The 14,446-nt window shown below is 48.3% G+C and overlaps 2 protein-coding genes and 1 long non-coding RNA gene across 5 annotated transcripts in view; all 3 read left to right on the plus strand.

Moving 5' to 3' along the window:
- The window catches only part of LOC120910546 (zinc finger protein 850-like), a 1,103,195-nt gene that overhangs the window by 828,870 nt on the left and 259,879 nt on the right, over positions 1 to 14,446 (plus strand).
- The window catches only part of LOC120910016 (gastrula zinc finger protein XlCGF26.1-like), a 111,051-nt gene that overhangs the window by 16,142 nt on the left and 80,463 nt on the right, over positions 1 to 14,446 (plus strand). Inside the window, exon 4 of one of the 3 annotated variants that reach the window (XM_040321852.1) lies at positions 1,583 to 3,089. The exons of the other annotated variants lie outside the window; for them this stretch is intronic. Coding sequence (XP_040177786.1) covers positions 1,583 to 2,853 — 1,271 coding nt within the window. The 3' untranslated portion in view covers positions 2,854 to 3,089. Of the gene's footprint in view, positions 1 to 1,582; positions 3,090 to 14,446 lie in introns of those variants that run through there. 3 annotated transcript variants of the gene reach the window in all.
- Positions 8,728 to 10,661, plus strand: LOC120910264. The gene is made up of 4 exons (XR_005741469.1): positions 8,728 to 8,768; positions 9,870 to 9,989; positions 10,114 to 10,342; positions 10,445 to 10,661. It is a non-coding gene; the product is annotated as an uncharacterized LOC120910264 (long non-coding RNA).

The following is a 14,446-nucleotide window of genomic DNA, read 5'->3' on the forward strand; positions in this document are numbered from 1 at the left end:
GGGACTGAGCAACTAGAACTCTATGAACTCTAATGTATTTTACATTTGTAATCTTTTGTTACTTTTCCACAAACGTATTCCATCATCTTTGGGGTTTAGGGTGAGGAACTGAAAGACATCAAAGTCGAAGTTAAAACAGAAGAGGAAGAAGAAGAAGAGAGGTTGGTGAGTGGAGATCAGCAGTCTATGGAGGAGGGGGAGATGATTATGGAAAGTAAACCGGAGGAATCTTCTCTACATATCAACACAAGTAAGTCATAAACATTAAAGATAAAATAATTCCTTCCCGTTCCCACAAAGACAGTCCGAAAATTGCACAGATCAACATTCTACAATACTTCCTTCTACAAATATTCAAAGCTCTTCCAATCGACGACAACAAATTCCTGTGGAAGCCTATTCCTCATTATGACTTCTTTAAAAAAACAGAGGTGAAACAAACTTTTCTCCACTTATGTAACGTGTATGTTGTCCGCGTTTAAGATAGACATCTTCGCACCCTTCAGTACAGAAAAGTATTAGAAACCTGAAATGGTAGTAGCAAAAAATGTCATCGATATACCTTCTCCACCATCTAATGTTTCCAACAAATGTGGTGGGGAAATTGGAATTCTGAAGTCCCAACCTGAAAAAAAGTAATTGTTCTATTTATCACACTACCCAATGTTCCCAATATAGTGCACGCCATCTCCATTCCTCAATATAACGTCATGTTCCCAACAAATGAGGAGGAGATACTGTACACCATATGAGAGGTCCATCTCCATTCCTCAATATAACGTCATGTTCCCAACAAATGAGGAGGAGATACTGTACACCATATGAAAGGTCCATCTCCATTCCTCAATATAATGTCATGTTCCCAACAAATGACGGGGAGATACAGTACACCATATGAAAGGTCCATCTCCATTCCGCAATATAACGGTCAAATGAGGAGGAGATACTGAGATTGCAGGCTTGGCTGGCTTAAATCAGGTTTGGTCTCCACCCAGAGACTGACCACATTAATCACCTTGCAGGTGGACAGACAGACATGGAGACGGCCATATGAAAGGTCCATCTCCATTCCTCAATATAACAACATGTTCCCAACCAATGAGGAGGAGATACTGTACACCATATGAAAGGTCCATCTCCATTCCTCAATATAACGTCATGTTCCCAACAAATGAGGAGGAGATACTGAGATTGCAGGCTTGGCTGGCTTAAATCAGGTTTGGTCTCCACCCAGAGACTGGCCACATTAATCAAGTTGCAGGTGGACAGACAGACATGGAGAAGGCCATATGAAAGGTTCATCTCCATTCCTCAGCATAACGTCATGTTCCCAACAAATGAGGAGGAGATACTGTACACCATTTGAAAGGTCCATCTCCATTCCTCAATATAACGTCATGTTCCCAACAAATGAGGGGGAGATACTGTACACCAGAGGTGTCAAACTCCATTTTATCGTGGGCCGCATGGGCATTATGATTGCCTTCAAAAGGGCCGGTTGTATCTGTCAGATTAGATGATCTTTGAATGGAAGACATTACGATTTCTTTATAACTTGTTTTTAATAATAATTTTCCATCAGGTGGACGCTGTGCCTGGAATGTCTCTGAGGGACGTCTGATGTCATCTCCAGACTATAATGTAAAATCTGATGACATCACACAACACTTTCCAGGAGAAAACTTTATTCCTCAGAAGACACAGAGATCAGCGGAACCCTCCGATCCTCCGGACTCCTCTGATAAATCACATGATGTGACTCCAGAGTCTCCTCTAAGATCTGATGGTGCGGAAAGATCTACAGATCCATCTAATCCCAAAGAACCTTCCCGAAGCCATGAAAGGGTTTCCTCATTGTCGTGCTCGGTGTGCGGGAAATCTTTTGCTAAAAGCGGGGACTTCCTTAGACATCGGAGGACTCACACGGGCGAGCGCCCTTTTTCATGTTCAGAGTGCGGGAAATCTTTCACTGAGAAAGGAAACCTTCTCACACACCAGAAAATTCACACTGGGGAGCGTCCTTATTTGTGTCCAGAGTGCGGGAAGCGTTTTATCCAGAAAGGAGACCTTCTTACGCACCAGAGAGTTCACACCGGCGAGCGTCCATTTTTGTGTCTGGAGTGTGGGAAATGTTTTATCCGAAAAGGAAAACTCCTTGTGCATCAAAGAATTCACACGGGTGAGCGTCCCTATTCGTGTCCAGAGTGCGGGAAATGCTTTATTCAGAAAAGTAAACTTGATACCCATCAGAAAACTCACACGGGCGAGCGTCCCTTTTCTTGCTCAGAGTGCGGGAAATGTTTCAGTCAGAAAGTAAACCTTCTTACCCACCAGAGGTGTCACAGTGGTGAGCGTCCCTATTCATGTTCCGAGTGCAGGAAAGGTTTCACTGACAAAAAAGTACTTCAAGTGCACCAGAGAATTCACACGGGGGAGCGTCCTTATTCATGTTTTGAGTGCGGAGAATGTTTCATTCTGATAGAAAAACTTCATAAACATCACAGAATTCACGTAGTCGAGAATCCCTATTCATGTTTAGAGTGCGGGAAATGTTTCACTAAGAAAGTAGACCTTCGTGCCCACCAGAAAACACATACTGGCGCATGTCCCTATTCGTGTTCAGAGTGTGGGAAGTGTTTCACTACGAAAGGAAGCCTTCTTGCCCACCACAAAATTCACACAGGTGAGAAACCCTATTCGTGTTCAGAGTGCAGGAAATGTTTCACTGCGAAAGGAAGCCTTCTTACACACCAGAGGACTCACACAGGTGAGCGCCCGTATTTATGCCCAAAGTGCGGGAAATGTTTTAGTCAGAGATCCAGCCTTCTTAGACACCAGAGATGTCACAGGTGAGCGTCCATATTTGCATTAAAGAGTGCGGGAAGTGTGTCAATGGGATTAAAAAAAAGTACTTCTCGGTGACAATATTTTACATCGGGGGGCATTCATTTGTGTTCAGAATGTGGAAACTGTTCTATATTAATAGAAGAACTTCATATTCCTCAGAGAACTCACACAGGTGAGCCTCCCTATCCATGTTCAGAGTGCGGGAAATCTTTCATTCATTGAGGAGACCTCCCTAAAACACACAGAGAGGGCCAGATTCTTAAAAGGCTTACGACGGCGCAACGCCATTTGCGCCGTCGTAAGTCCTAATCTGGCCCGGCGTATCTATGCGACTGATTCTTACAATCAGTTACGCATAGATATCCATTAGATCTGACAGGCTTAAGTCTCTTACGCTGTCAGATCTTAGATGCATTTTTTTTTTCCCGCCGCTAGGTGTCGCCGACATAGTTTTTCCCCGCCGTCTATGCTAATTAGCTATTTACGCGAGATTCCCGAACGTACGCGCGGTCGACGCAGAGAATTTACGATGTTTCCGTAGCTTTTGCGACGCGTAAAGTTGCCCCTGCTATATGAGGGGCAACCAACGTTAAGTATGGCCGTCGTTCCCGCGTTGAAATTGGAAAAAGTATGTCGTTTGCGTAAGTCGTCCGTGAATGGCGCTGGACGCCATTTACGTTAACGTTGAAACCAATGACGTCCATACGACGTAATTTAGCGCAATGCACGTCAGGAAATTTTAGGGACGGCACATTCGCGCAGTACGATCGGCGCGGGAACGCGCCTAATTTAAATGATCCACGCCCCCTACCTGGATCATTTGAATTAGGCGGGCTTGCGCCGGAGAATTTACGCTACGCCGCCGCAACTTTACAGGCAAGTGCTTTGTGAATCAAGCACTTGCCCGTAAAACTTGCGGGCGCGTAACGTAAACGAGATACGTTACGGCCGCATAGTTTTACGCCCATCTACGAGAATCTGTCTCAGAATTTACACTGATAAGCGTTCCTTGAGTGCGGGAAATGTTTCTCTCCGAACCAAGAGTTACTTGGACACCAGAGGAGTCACGTAGAGAAGTGTCCTTTCTCATGTTGAGAGTGCGGGAAATGTTTCATTCATTGAAGAGACCTTCCTAAACGCCAGACAACTCGCACCCGGCGAACACCCTTTTCCATGTTCAGAGTGCGGGAAATAATGACTTGAAAAGAAACCCAGGCTAGGCAATAGGGACAAAGCACATTTTTATCTTCAAAGTGCGGGAAGTGTTTTACTTGAAAAGAAACCCAGGAAGTGCGGGAAATGTTTTACTTGAAAAGAAACCCAGGAAGTGCGGGAAAGGTTTTACACTAGTTGTGGCAGCGGACTGGCAGCTGTGAGAAGAAGGTGGGTACCAAAGAAGACAACATACTGGCTATCGTGACCATACATGGACAACCGTACAAACGGTGGCATTCTATAGGCGATGAAACGCCGGGACGTCAGTGAGGGTTTCTTATTTATCATTGAACCGATTGGCTTTTTATTTGGCTTTTTATTTATTTATTTTATTTGCTTTTCTGAAGAAGCCGGCTTTTCATTGGTCAGGCCAATATGTGTAAATCATTTCGGTCTCTCGGTGTTCTTGTCCTGTCATTGGTCGCCTCCGTTGTCTATAAAATAAACATCAAAGCTCCGCACCTCACAATGTTGAATGATCATTTGATTGGTGATTGGAATGTGATCAATTCGTAGAGAGTAACCAATTGCTGTGTTTTTTTTTACCGCCGGCCGTATAGACAAATGACGAATGTTTAGGGCGGACACCATCTGACGTCACCTCCGTCTTCACCCCATGTGATCGGATTGTGTCCAATCACAGCTGATCACATGTAAATAAGGAAGCGCCCTTTTATTGTCTCTCCTCTCCTCATACTGACAGTGCTGGGGAGATCTGTAGAGCTAATCAGTGCAGCCCCAACAGTGCTCACCAGTGCCACCTCAACAGTGCCCATCAGTGCAGCCTATTAGTGCCACCTCAACGGGGCCCATCAGTGCTGCCTCATCAGTGGCCATCGGTGCTGCATATTAGTGCCTCCTCATTGGTGCCATCTCATCAGTGCCCATCAGTGCTGCATATTAGTTCCACCTCAACAGTGCCCATCAGTGATTCAATTCAGTGCCCATCAGTGCTGCATATTAGTGCCACCTCATCAGTGTTTAGCAGGAGGAATAATGCACCATTGTTGGTATCAGGGCAAAGAATAGTGCCCCGTCATTGGTATCAGTGGGAGGAATTGTGCCCCATCGTTAGTGTCATTGGGAGGAATGGTGCCCTATTGGTGTAAGTAGGAGGAATGGTGCCCCATTGTTGGTGTCAGTAGCAGAAATTATTCCCCTGTCAGTGGGAGGAATGGTGCCCCATCATTGGTGTCATTTGGAGGTATTGTGCCCCACTGTTGGTGTCAGTAGAAGGAATAGTGCCCCATCGTTGGTGTCAGTAGAAGGAATAGTGCCCCATCGTTGGTGTCAGTAGAAGGAATAGTACCCCATCGTTGGTGTCAGTAGAAGGAATAGTGCCCCATCGTTGGTGTCAGTGGGAGGAATAGTTTACCATACCATCCTTTGTATCGGTGGGAGGAATTGTGCCCCATCCTTGGTATCAGGAGGAATTGTTCCCCATCGTTGGTGTCAGTGGGAGGAATTGTGCCCCATCGTTGGTATCAGTAGAAGGAATAGTTTACCATCCTTGGTGTCAGTGGGAGGAATTGTGCCCCATTGTTGGTATCAGTGGGAGGAATAGTGTCCCATCATTGGTATCGGTGGGAGGATGTCACGATCACTTAAGTGCTCCTCCTCCCTATTCCAGCACCCGGGTGTTGGCTGTTGCTTTCCTCCCTGTCTGTGTTCACCTGTTGACTGATTGATCTGCTCAGTCACCTGATATAAGCAAACTGAACACCCTATCCCTTGCTTGTGATAGAGACAGAGCTACCTGTATTGTTCTAGACCACGGAGTGTTCAACCTGTGTCCCACCAGCTGTTGCGGAACTACAAGTCCCATGAGGCATTGCAAGCTGCTGACAGTTACAAGCGTGACTCCCAAAGGCAGAGGCATGATGGTAGTTGTAGTTCTGCAACAGCCAGAGGGCCACAGGTTAAGCCCCCATGTTCTAGACCAAGCCCCTGTTAGTCTGCCTTGTTTGCTGTTGGATCCCCTTGTGTTTGACCCGGATTGGACTGGATTATCCCCTGACCTCAGCCGGCCCTTCTACCTGGAACGGATCCTGGATTATCCCCTGACCTCAGCCGGCCCTTCTACCTGGAACGGATCCTGGATTATCCCCTGACCGCAGCCGGCCCTTCTACCTGGAACGGATCCTGGATTATCCCCTGACCGCAGCCGGCCCTTCTACCTGGAACGGATCCTGGATTATCCCCTGACCGCAGCCGGCCCTTCTACCTGGAACGGATCCTGGATTCTCCCCTGACCGCAGCCGGCCTCTACCTGGAACGGATCCTGGATTATCCCCTGACCGCAGCCGGCCTCTACCTGGAATGGATCCTGGATTATCCCCTGACCGCAGCCGGCCTCTACCTGGAACGGATCCTGGATTCTCCCCTGACCCCAGCCGGCCCTTCTACCTGGAACGGATCCTGGATTATCCCCTGACCTCAGCCGGCCCTTCTACCTGGAACGTATCCTGGATTATCCCCTGACCTCAGCCGGCCCTTCTACCTGGAACGGATCCTGGATTATCCCCTGACCGCAGCCGGCCCTTCTACCTGGAACGGATCCTGGATTATCCCCTGACCGCAGCCGGCCCTTCTACCTGGAACGGATCCTGGATTCTCCCCTGACTGCAGCCGGCCTCTACCTGGAACGGATCCTGGATTATCCCCTGACCGCAGCCGGCCTCTACCTGGAACGGATCCTGGATTATCCCCTGACCGCAGCCGGCCCTTCTACCTGGAACGGATCCTGGATTATCCCCTGACCGCAGCCGGCCCTTCTACCTGGAACGGATCCTGGATTATCCCCTGACCGCAGCCGGCCCTTCTACCTGGAACGGATCCTGGATTCTCCCCTGACCGCAGCCGGCCTCTACCTGGAACGGATCCTGGATTATCCCCTGACCGCAGCCGGCCCTTCTACCTGGAACGGATCCTGGATTATCCCCTGACCGCAGCCGGCCCTTCTACCTGGAACGGATCCTGGATTATCCCCTGACCGCAGCCGGCCCTTCTACCTGGAACGGATCCTGGATTCTCCCCTGACCGCAGCCGGCCTCTACCTGGAACGGATCCTGGATTATCCCCTGACCGCAGCCGGCCTCTACCTGGAACGGATCCTGGATTATCCCCTGACCGCAGCCGGCCCTTCTACCTGGAACGGATCCTGGATTATCCCCTGACCTCAGCCGGCCCTTCTACCTGGAACGGATCCTGGATTATCCCCTGACCGCAGCCGGCCCTTCTACCTGGAACGGATCCTGGATTATCCCCTGACCGCAGCCGGCCCTTCTACCTGGAACGGATCCTGGATTCTCCCCTGACCGCAGCCGGCCTCTACCTGGAACGGATCCTGGATTATCCCCTGACCTCAGCCGGCCCTTCTACCTGAAACGGATCCTGGATTATCCCCTGACCGCAGCCGGCCCTTCTACCTGGAACGGATCCTGGATTATCCCCTGACCGCAGCCGGCCCTTCTACCTGGAACGGATCCTGGATTCTCCCCTGACCGCAGCCGGCCTCTACCTGGAACGGATCCTGGATTATCCCCTGACCGCAGCCGGCCTCTACCTGGAACGGATCCTGGATTATCCCCTGACCGCAGCCGGCCCTTCTACCTGGAATGGATCCTGGATTATCCCCATGACTGTCTCCTAACTGCAAGCAACCTGTTGTTTGCTCTGTCCGCGCCTCACGGCTGGGCTGGCCACACACTATAGCAGTGTGTTAAAGTCCTGGGGGCAACCAAGTACCGGTAGGCCTACTTGCCTTACCCGCTTATGGACCGCCGCACGACTAAATACGTCGGCAGAATGGCACGGCTGGGCACATGGACGTACAGGTACGTCCCCTTTACAAGAAGCCCAGCCGTGGGTCGCGAGCGCGCCACCGCACTCGCGACCCGGTCCTGTGACCACGCCCACGGGACCCGATTGCCGTCGGTGTCCCGCGCTCGGGTCACAGAGCTGAAGAACGGGGAGAGGTAAGTGTAAACAAACCTCTCCCGTGCTTCCTAGTGTGGCTGTGATTGATCGTCTGTTCCCTGTCATAGGGAATGACGATCAGGAACGTCACACGCCCCTACATAGTAAGAAACACACACCAGGGAACACTTAACCCCTTTAGCGCCCCCTATAGGTTAACCCCTTCACTGCCAGTGTCATTTTCACAGTAATCAGTGCATTTTTATAGCACAGATCGCTGTGTTCCTACATTGACATTTGGTCTAGGGCCACACTAGATCCAATGTATGTGGTGTAAGCGTGTTTTTTTTTTTGTAGGCCCTAAAAAATAGAGGTTCACAAGGACAGAGGTGACTCTTGTGATTCTTTAGTGATCGGATTAGAGATTAACTCACACTCAGATCGATGTAACCAAAGGACATTATAAATAGTTGGTTGCACACTCAGCTGTTTCTAGGCTCCCCCAAAGGGGAATCTCTTGGGTCGCGTGATATTTCGGCAGTTGGGTAAATCGAAACCTACATTTCGTTTAGGGGCCATTAGGTTAGTTGGCCTTTGAGCTCCAGGTTTAACATAGGGTGCAATATTTCTATTACCCACAAGATGGCAGTCTGACTTATTGCTAGTGGCACGCAAGGACAGGAAGTGATGTCAGGTACAGACAGGAAGTGATGTCAGGTACAGACAGGAAGTGAGGTCGGTCGGTAAGAAGTAGAGAGGAGACATTACTGGAATTGGCAGCAGAGGAGGTAATAAGATATTATTTTATATTTACACCCAGTAACCCCGTCATGTCCGTCCTCTTCCTCCATAGTCACTGTGATTGATTGTATGTGCACATTTATCCAACTGTCCATCCAGAGCCTCTGGTTTATAGACCGGATACATCCTAAATATAGAGCCAATTATCCAACTGTCCATCCAGAGCCTCTGGTTTATAGACCGGCTACATCCTAAATATAGAGCCAATTATCCAACTGTCCATCCAGAGCCTCTGGTTTATAGACCGGATACATCCTAAATATAGAACCATTTATCCAACTGTCCATCCAGAGCCTCTGGTTTGTAGACCGGATACATCCTAAATATAGAACCATAAATCCAACTGTCCATCCAGAACCTCTGGTTTATAGACCAGATACATCCTAAATATAGAACCATTTATCCAACTGTCCATCCAGAGCCTCTGGTTTATAGACCAGATACATCCTAAATATAGAACCATTTATACAACTGTCCATCCAGAGCCTCTGGTTTATAGACCAGATACACCACTGAAGGCCGCAGAGTTGGTGTTGGAGGGCTGCCAGCAGACCATAGATCAGTGATGGTGAACCTCGGCACCCCAGATGTTTTTGATCTACATTTCCCATGACGCTCATGCACTGTGCAGTTGAGCATCATGGAAAATGTAGTTCCAAAACATCTGGGGTGCCAAGGTTCACCATCACGGCCATAGAACATCTTTTTGGGCATGACTGTTCCCGTACACATGATTGGGCTTTTGCCCGGCCAAACTCGCATCGGAAATCCGACAGAGTAAAAGTCTGATGGGGCATACACACGGTCGAAATTTCCGATGGAAAAAGTCTGTCGTACTTTTTCCATCGGAAATTACGATCGTGTGTACGGGGCATTACCCTTCTATTTCAGCCTAAAATAAGGAATTTCGAGTAGTCTCTGGTTTCGAGTAGTCTCTGGTTTGCTTTCAGATCATTGAAAAAGGAGGCCTGTAATAGAGTATAACAAAAGGTCCAAGAGAGACCTATGAGAACTATGGAGGAACACTGTAGAGACGTTCTTCAAACCAGTATAGTGAAAATAATTATCAGTTTATTATCCGTCTACAGAGAGGAGTGTCCTGTTTAGATCACATGACCACATCAATGAGGATGGGGAAAGACTAAAGCCAAGTGACTGAGAGGATATTAGACCTTACCCTGGAGATCATCTACCTGCTGACCGGAGAGGTGAGGAGGATTCTGGGAGGTCACATGACATCACTCTTATCTCTATTAATAAAACACAGACCTGACCGGAGAGGTGAGGAGGATTCTGGGAAGACTGTAGTAATACATTTCTCTCTTTAAACAGGATTATAAAGTAGAAAACATCTGGTGATCCATTAACACCCAGCAGTTGTCCGCGGGGGGAGTCGCCCATCACAGTGTCTCCACGTCACTGCCTGACACCAAAGGGTAAAGAGAAGGAATTTCTAAAGGTCATCAAGAAGATGATGGAGCTTCTGATAGGAGAGGTGAGCGGTGCCGGGAATTCTGGGACATTATCCAGTAACAGACAAGGGATCCCTCCCCAGGATCGGGTAGGTGGGACTGATGGTGAAGGTCTAAACTATAAGATGTTGTTCTTCTATATAATCTCTTCTTCCTTCTTACAAATGTATTTTATCATCTTTGGGGTTTAGGATGAGGAACAGAAAGACGAGGAAGAAGAGGAAGAGACGGTGAGTGGAGATCGGTCCGCAGAGGAGGTGAGATGTTTAGGACGAGTACCATACCATAAAACCTTTTTCTTGGAGATCATTGAGGGACACAGGAACAGTAGAAATCATAAACAATTACCCACAGAAAAGGTTTGGGTCAAGGTCCTTCAAGAAGAAGGTGCCATTAAATGGGCAAAGACTGACAAACAGTCAGACGTTGAAATTCGAAGCTTAGAAGACCCGGCCATGGGTTTTAGGTATTGTTGTCCCGATACCAAATTTTTAAAACTGAGTACAAGTACTGATAGCTTTTTTCAAGTACTCGCCAACAGTGGCGGCCCGTCCATAGGGGGCGCCTGGGCTAAGCCATTAACAAAAAAAAATGAAAAAAAATGAAAAAAAAAATTATTTTTTTTGGCCCTTTAAGAAAAAAAAGGTCCTTTAAAGTGTTCGGGGCGGGCTCTGGGCGCCGGGAACAGTGAAATATTAAGGCATAGGCATCATTGAAACGTCCTGCCAATGCTGCAGCAAGACGTTTCATTTGCAAGGTTTTTTTTAAGCTCTGTGGCGTTGTGCAGGACGCCACTCCAGCCAATCACATTGGTGGTCCTGTGTCTCTCCAGCCCCTCACATTGGTTCCTTCTGCACTGCTAGGAAATGAGCAGTGCTTTTCCCGGGCGGCTGTGTCACTTTCACTTTCAGTTCTCTGGCTCCAGGACATGGAGGTAAGTAAAATATTCTTGTTAAAACCCTTTATTTATTCTTTTAACCCAGTGTCTGTCCAGTGTCCACTCCATCCACATAGAGCAGCACCTTGTGCTGGATGTATTGTCAGCTTGTGATGGAGAGTGGAGGGGGGGGCCATGTTTCACCCGATCTGTGCTGGAGCCTTCATTACATTATCTCCTGTGTGTGAGGGAGGGCTCCCTGCTCTGCGACCTACAGCCATGCTTTACAAGTCTCTTATATCTGTCTCTTATATCTCTCTTATATCTGTCTCTCTCTGTCTCTCTCTCTCTCTCTCTCTCTCTTTCTCTGTCCCCCTGTCTCTCTCTGTCCCTCTGTCTCTCTCTCTCTCTCTCTCTCTCTCTCTCTCTTTTTCTCTCTGTCCCTCTGTCTCTCTCTGTCCCCCTGTCTCTCTCTGTCCCTCTGTCTCTATCTATCTATCTATCTATCTATCTATCTATCTATCTATCTATCTAATTATCTATATATCTATCTAATTATCTATCTATCTGTCAGATAGATAATTAGATAGATATATAGATAATCAGACAGATAGATAGATAATTAGATAGATAGATAGATTGGATAGGACAGATAGATAGATAATTAGATAGATATATAGATAATCAATCTGTCCTATCCAATCTATCTATCTATCTATCTATCTATCTATCTATCTATCTATCTATCTATCTATCTATCTATCTATCTATCTATCTATCTATCTGTCCTATCCAATCTATCCCTCTGTCTAAATGCAGGTCACATTGTCTGTGAGTGACATTGGGGGGGGGGGGTTGGTTGGGGTTTTGTTTGCGCCCCCCCAAAAAAATTGAGCACCAGCCGCCACTGCTCGCCAATTACCGATACTTTTTTTAAATGTTGTGTGACAGTTTCTCAAAGCACAATACAGATTAGGTGGCACTGATAGATGGCTGGTGGGCACTGGCAGGTGGCACTGATGGCTGGCGGGCACTGGCAGGTGGCTCTGATGGCTGGCAGGTCACTGATGGCTGGTGGGCACTGGCAGGTGGCACTGACGGCTGGTGGGCACTGGCAGGTGGCACTGATGGCTGGCGGGCACTGGCAGGTGGCTCTGACGGCTGGCAGGTGGCACTGACGGCTGGCGGGCTCTGGCAGGTGGCACTGACGGCTGGCGGGCTCTGGCAGGTGGCACTGACGGCTGGCGGGCTCTGGCAGGTGGCACTGACGGCTGGCGGGCTCTGGCAGGTGGCACTGACGGCTGGCGGGCTCTGGCAGGTGGCACTGACGGCTGGCGGGCTCTGGCAGGTGCCACTGACAACTGGTGGGCACTGATAGGTGACATTTATGGGCACTGATGGGGAAGGCTGCCTGCAACGCCCATCTTGGTACTCCTTGCACTCGGCCGCATAACAATGGCAGCGGCCATCTTGTTACACCCAGCCCAAACAATATGAGCTGGGTGTAACAAGATGTCCGCTGCTGGCATACTGTGGCCGAGTGCAGGGTGTACCAAGATGGGCGTCTCTGACAGCAACACAGAGCGTCACTTCCGCGACCGAATGTGATGGCTCCAGTCGCCCTGAACTCTGCACTAGGGGTGAGCTCTGGCGTGTTCGCACAGCCCACGTGTAGAGCCCACCAGAAAGTTTGCATGGTGCTGCGCTAATCACAGACAGGGAGACATTTCCCGATTCCCGTTCGTAACCCGGGGACTGCCTGTCATCCGCCGCTCCAGATCCCAGTCACTTATTTTCTGCCAGCAGCGCAATGCACACACACCCACGTGTTATTTCTTCTTCTACTCCGTGACGGCTGAGCCCACTGGTCTGCAACCCAGGAGAGTGCAAGGTAGAACATGTCAGAACACGCTCGAGTGCGAATTGCTGTGGGACTCGCCACCGTAGTACTACGCCACGGGCATTCCGGAAATTAGATTGTCACACCTCGTCTATGAATATTTTTTAGGTTCTGAGACGATGTAATGTAATCTCATGCTTCTGTTTACTAATCCACTTTTATCAACATTGGGGTTTAGGATGAAGAACTGCTAGACATCAAGGTTGAAGATCCAGAAGAAGAAGAAGAAGAAGAAGAGAGGTTGGTGAGTGGAGATCAGCAGTCTATGGAGGAGGAGGAGAGGATGGAACGTCAACAGGAGGAATCTTCTCTACGTATGGGCACAAGTAAGTAGTAAACACAACCCCCCCCCTCTTTTTGGGGTTGGGAGAGGGAGGGGGAAAGCCCCCCTTTTTTGGGGGGGGGGGGAATCAAAGAAACCACCATCTAGTAAAGGAAGGTATCACGGAGCTATTTTTAAGAGTCAAGGCAATGTTATATGTAAAGCACGGCTCGACAAAATCCGGGCGCCCGGTCGCAATTGCGACAAGAAATTGTGACCTGGCGCCCGCCAGTAATTGAGGCCACGGCCTACAAGAGGCGATTCAGGTTGCATGTGTTGCCCTATATAAGTTTCTCACTCACAAGGCCGCAAAGCTGCGGCCTCAATTACCGGCCGTTGCGATCGCGCGGCGGGGGAGGTGGAGGCGCACGGAGGCACAGGATCCTGTGTCTCCGTGCGCCCCCGCCACGGCCGGTAATTAAGGCCACGGATTTGCGGCCTTGTGAAGGCCCAAGCTTCCTTCTGTGACCTGGCGCCATCTGGTGGTGGCCGTTGGCATTACAAGTAAAACAGCAATTCTAATGTGTTTTTTCACTGCCCTCTAATTAGAACCCCCAGAACATTATATATATATATATATATATATATATATATATATATATATATTTTTTTTTTTTTATTCTAACACCCTAGAGAATAAAATAGCAGTCGTTGCAATACTTTCTGTCACACCGTATTTGCGCAGCGGTCTTACAAGCGCACTTTTTTGGGGAAAAAAATACACTTTTTTTAATTAAAAAATAAGACAACAGTAAAGTTATCCCATTTTTTTTTTATATTGTGAAAGATAATGTTATGCCGAGTAAATTGATACCTAACATGTCACGCTTCAAAATTGTGTCCGCTCGTGGAATGGCGACAAACTTTTACCCTTTAAAATCTCCATAGGCGACGTTTAAAAAATTCTACAGGTTGCATGTTTTGAGTTACAGAGGAGGTCTAGGGCTAGAATTATTGCTCTCGCTCTAACAATCGTGGCGATACCTCACATGTGTGGTTTGAATACCGTTTACATATGCGGGCGCTGCTCGCATATGTGTTCGCTTCTGCACGCAAGCTCGTCGGGACGGGGTGCGTTTTTTGGCTTCGTGAGC

This window comes from Rana temporaria, chromosome 8 (assembly GCF_905171775.1).
Source record: "Rana temporaria chromosome 8, aRanTem1.1, whole genome shotgun sequence".
NCBI lineage: Eukaryota > Metazoa > Chordata > Amphibia > Anura > Ranidae > Rana > Rana temporaria.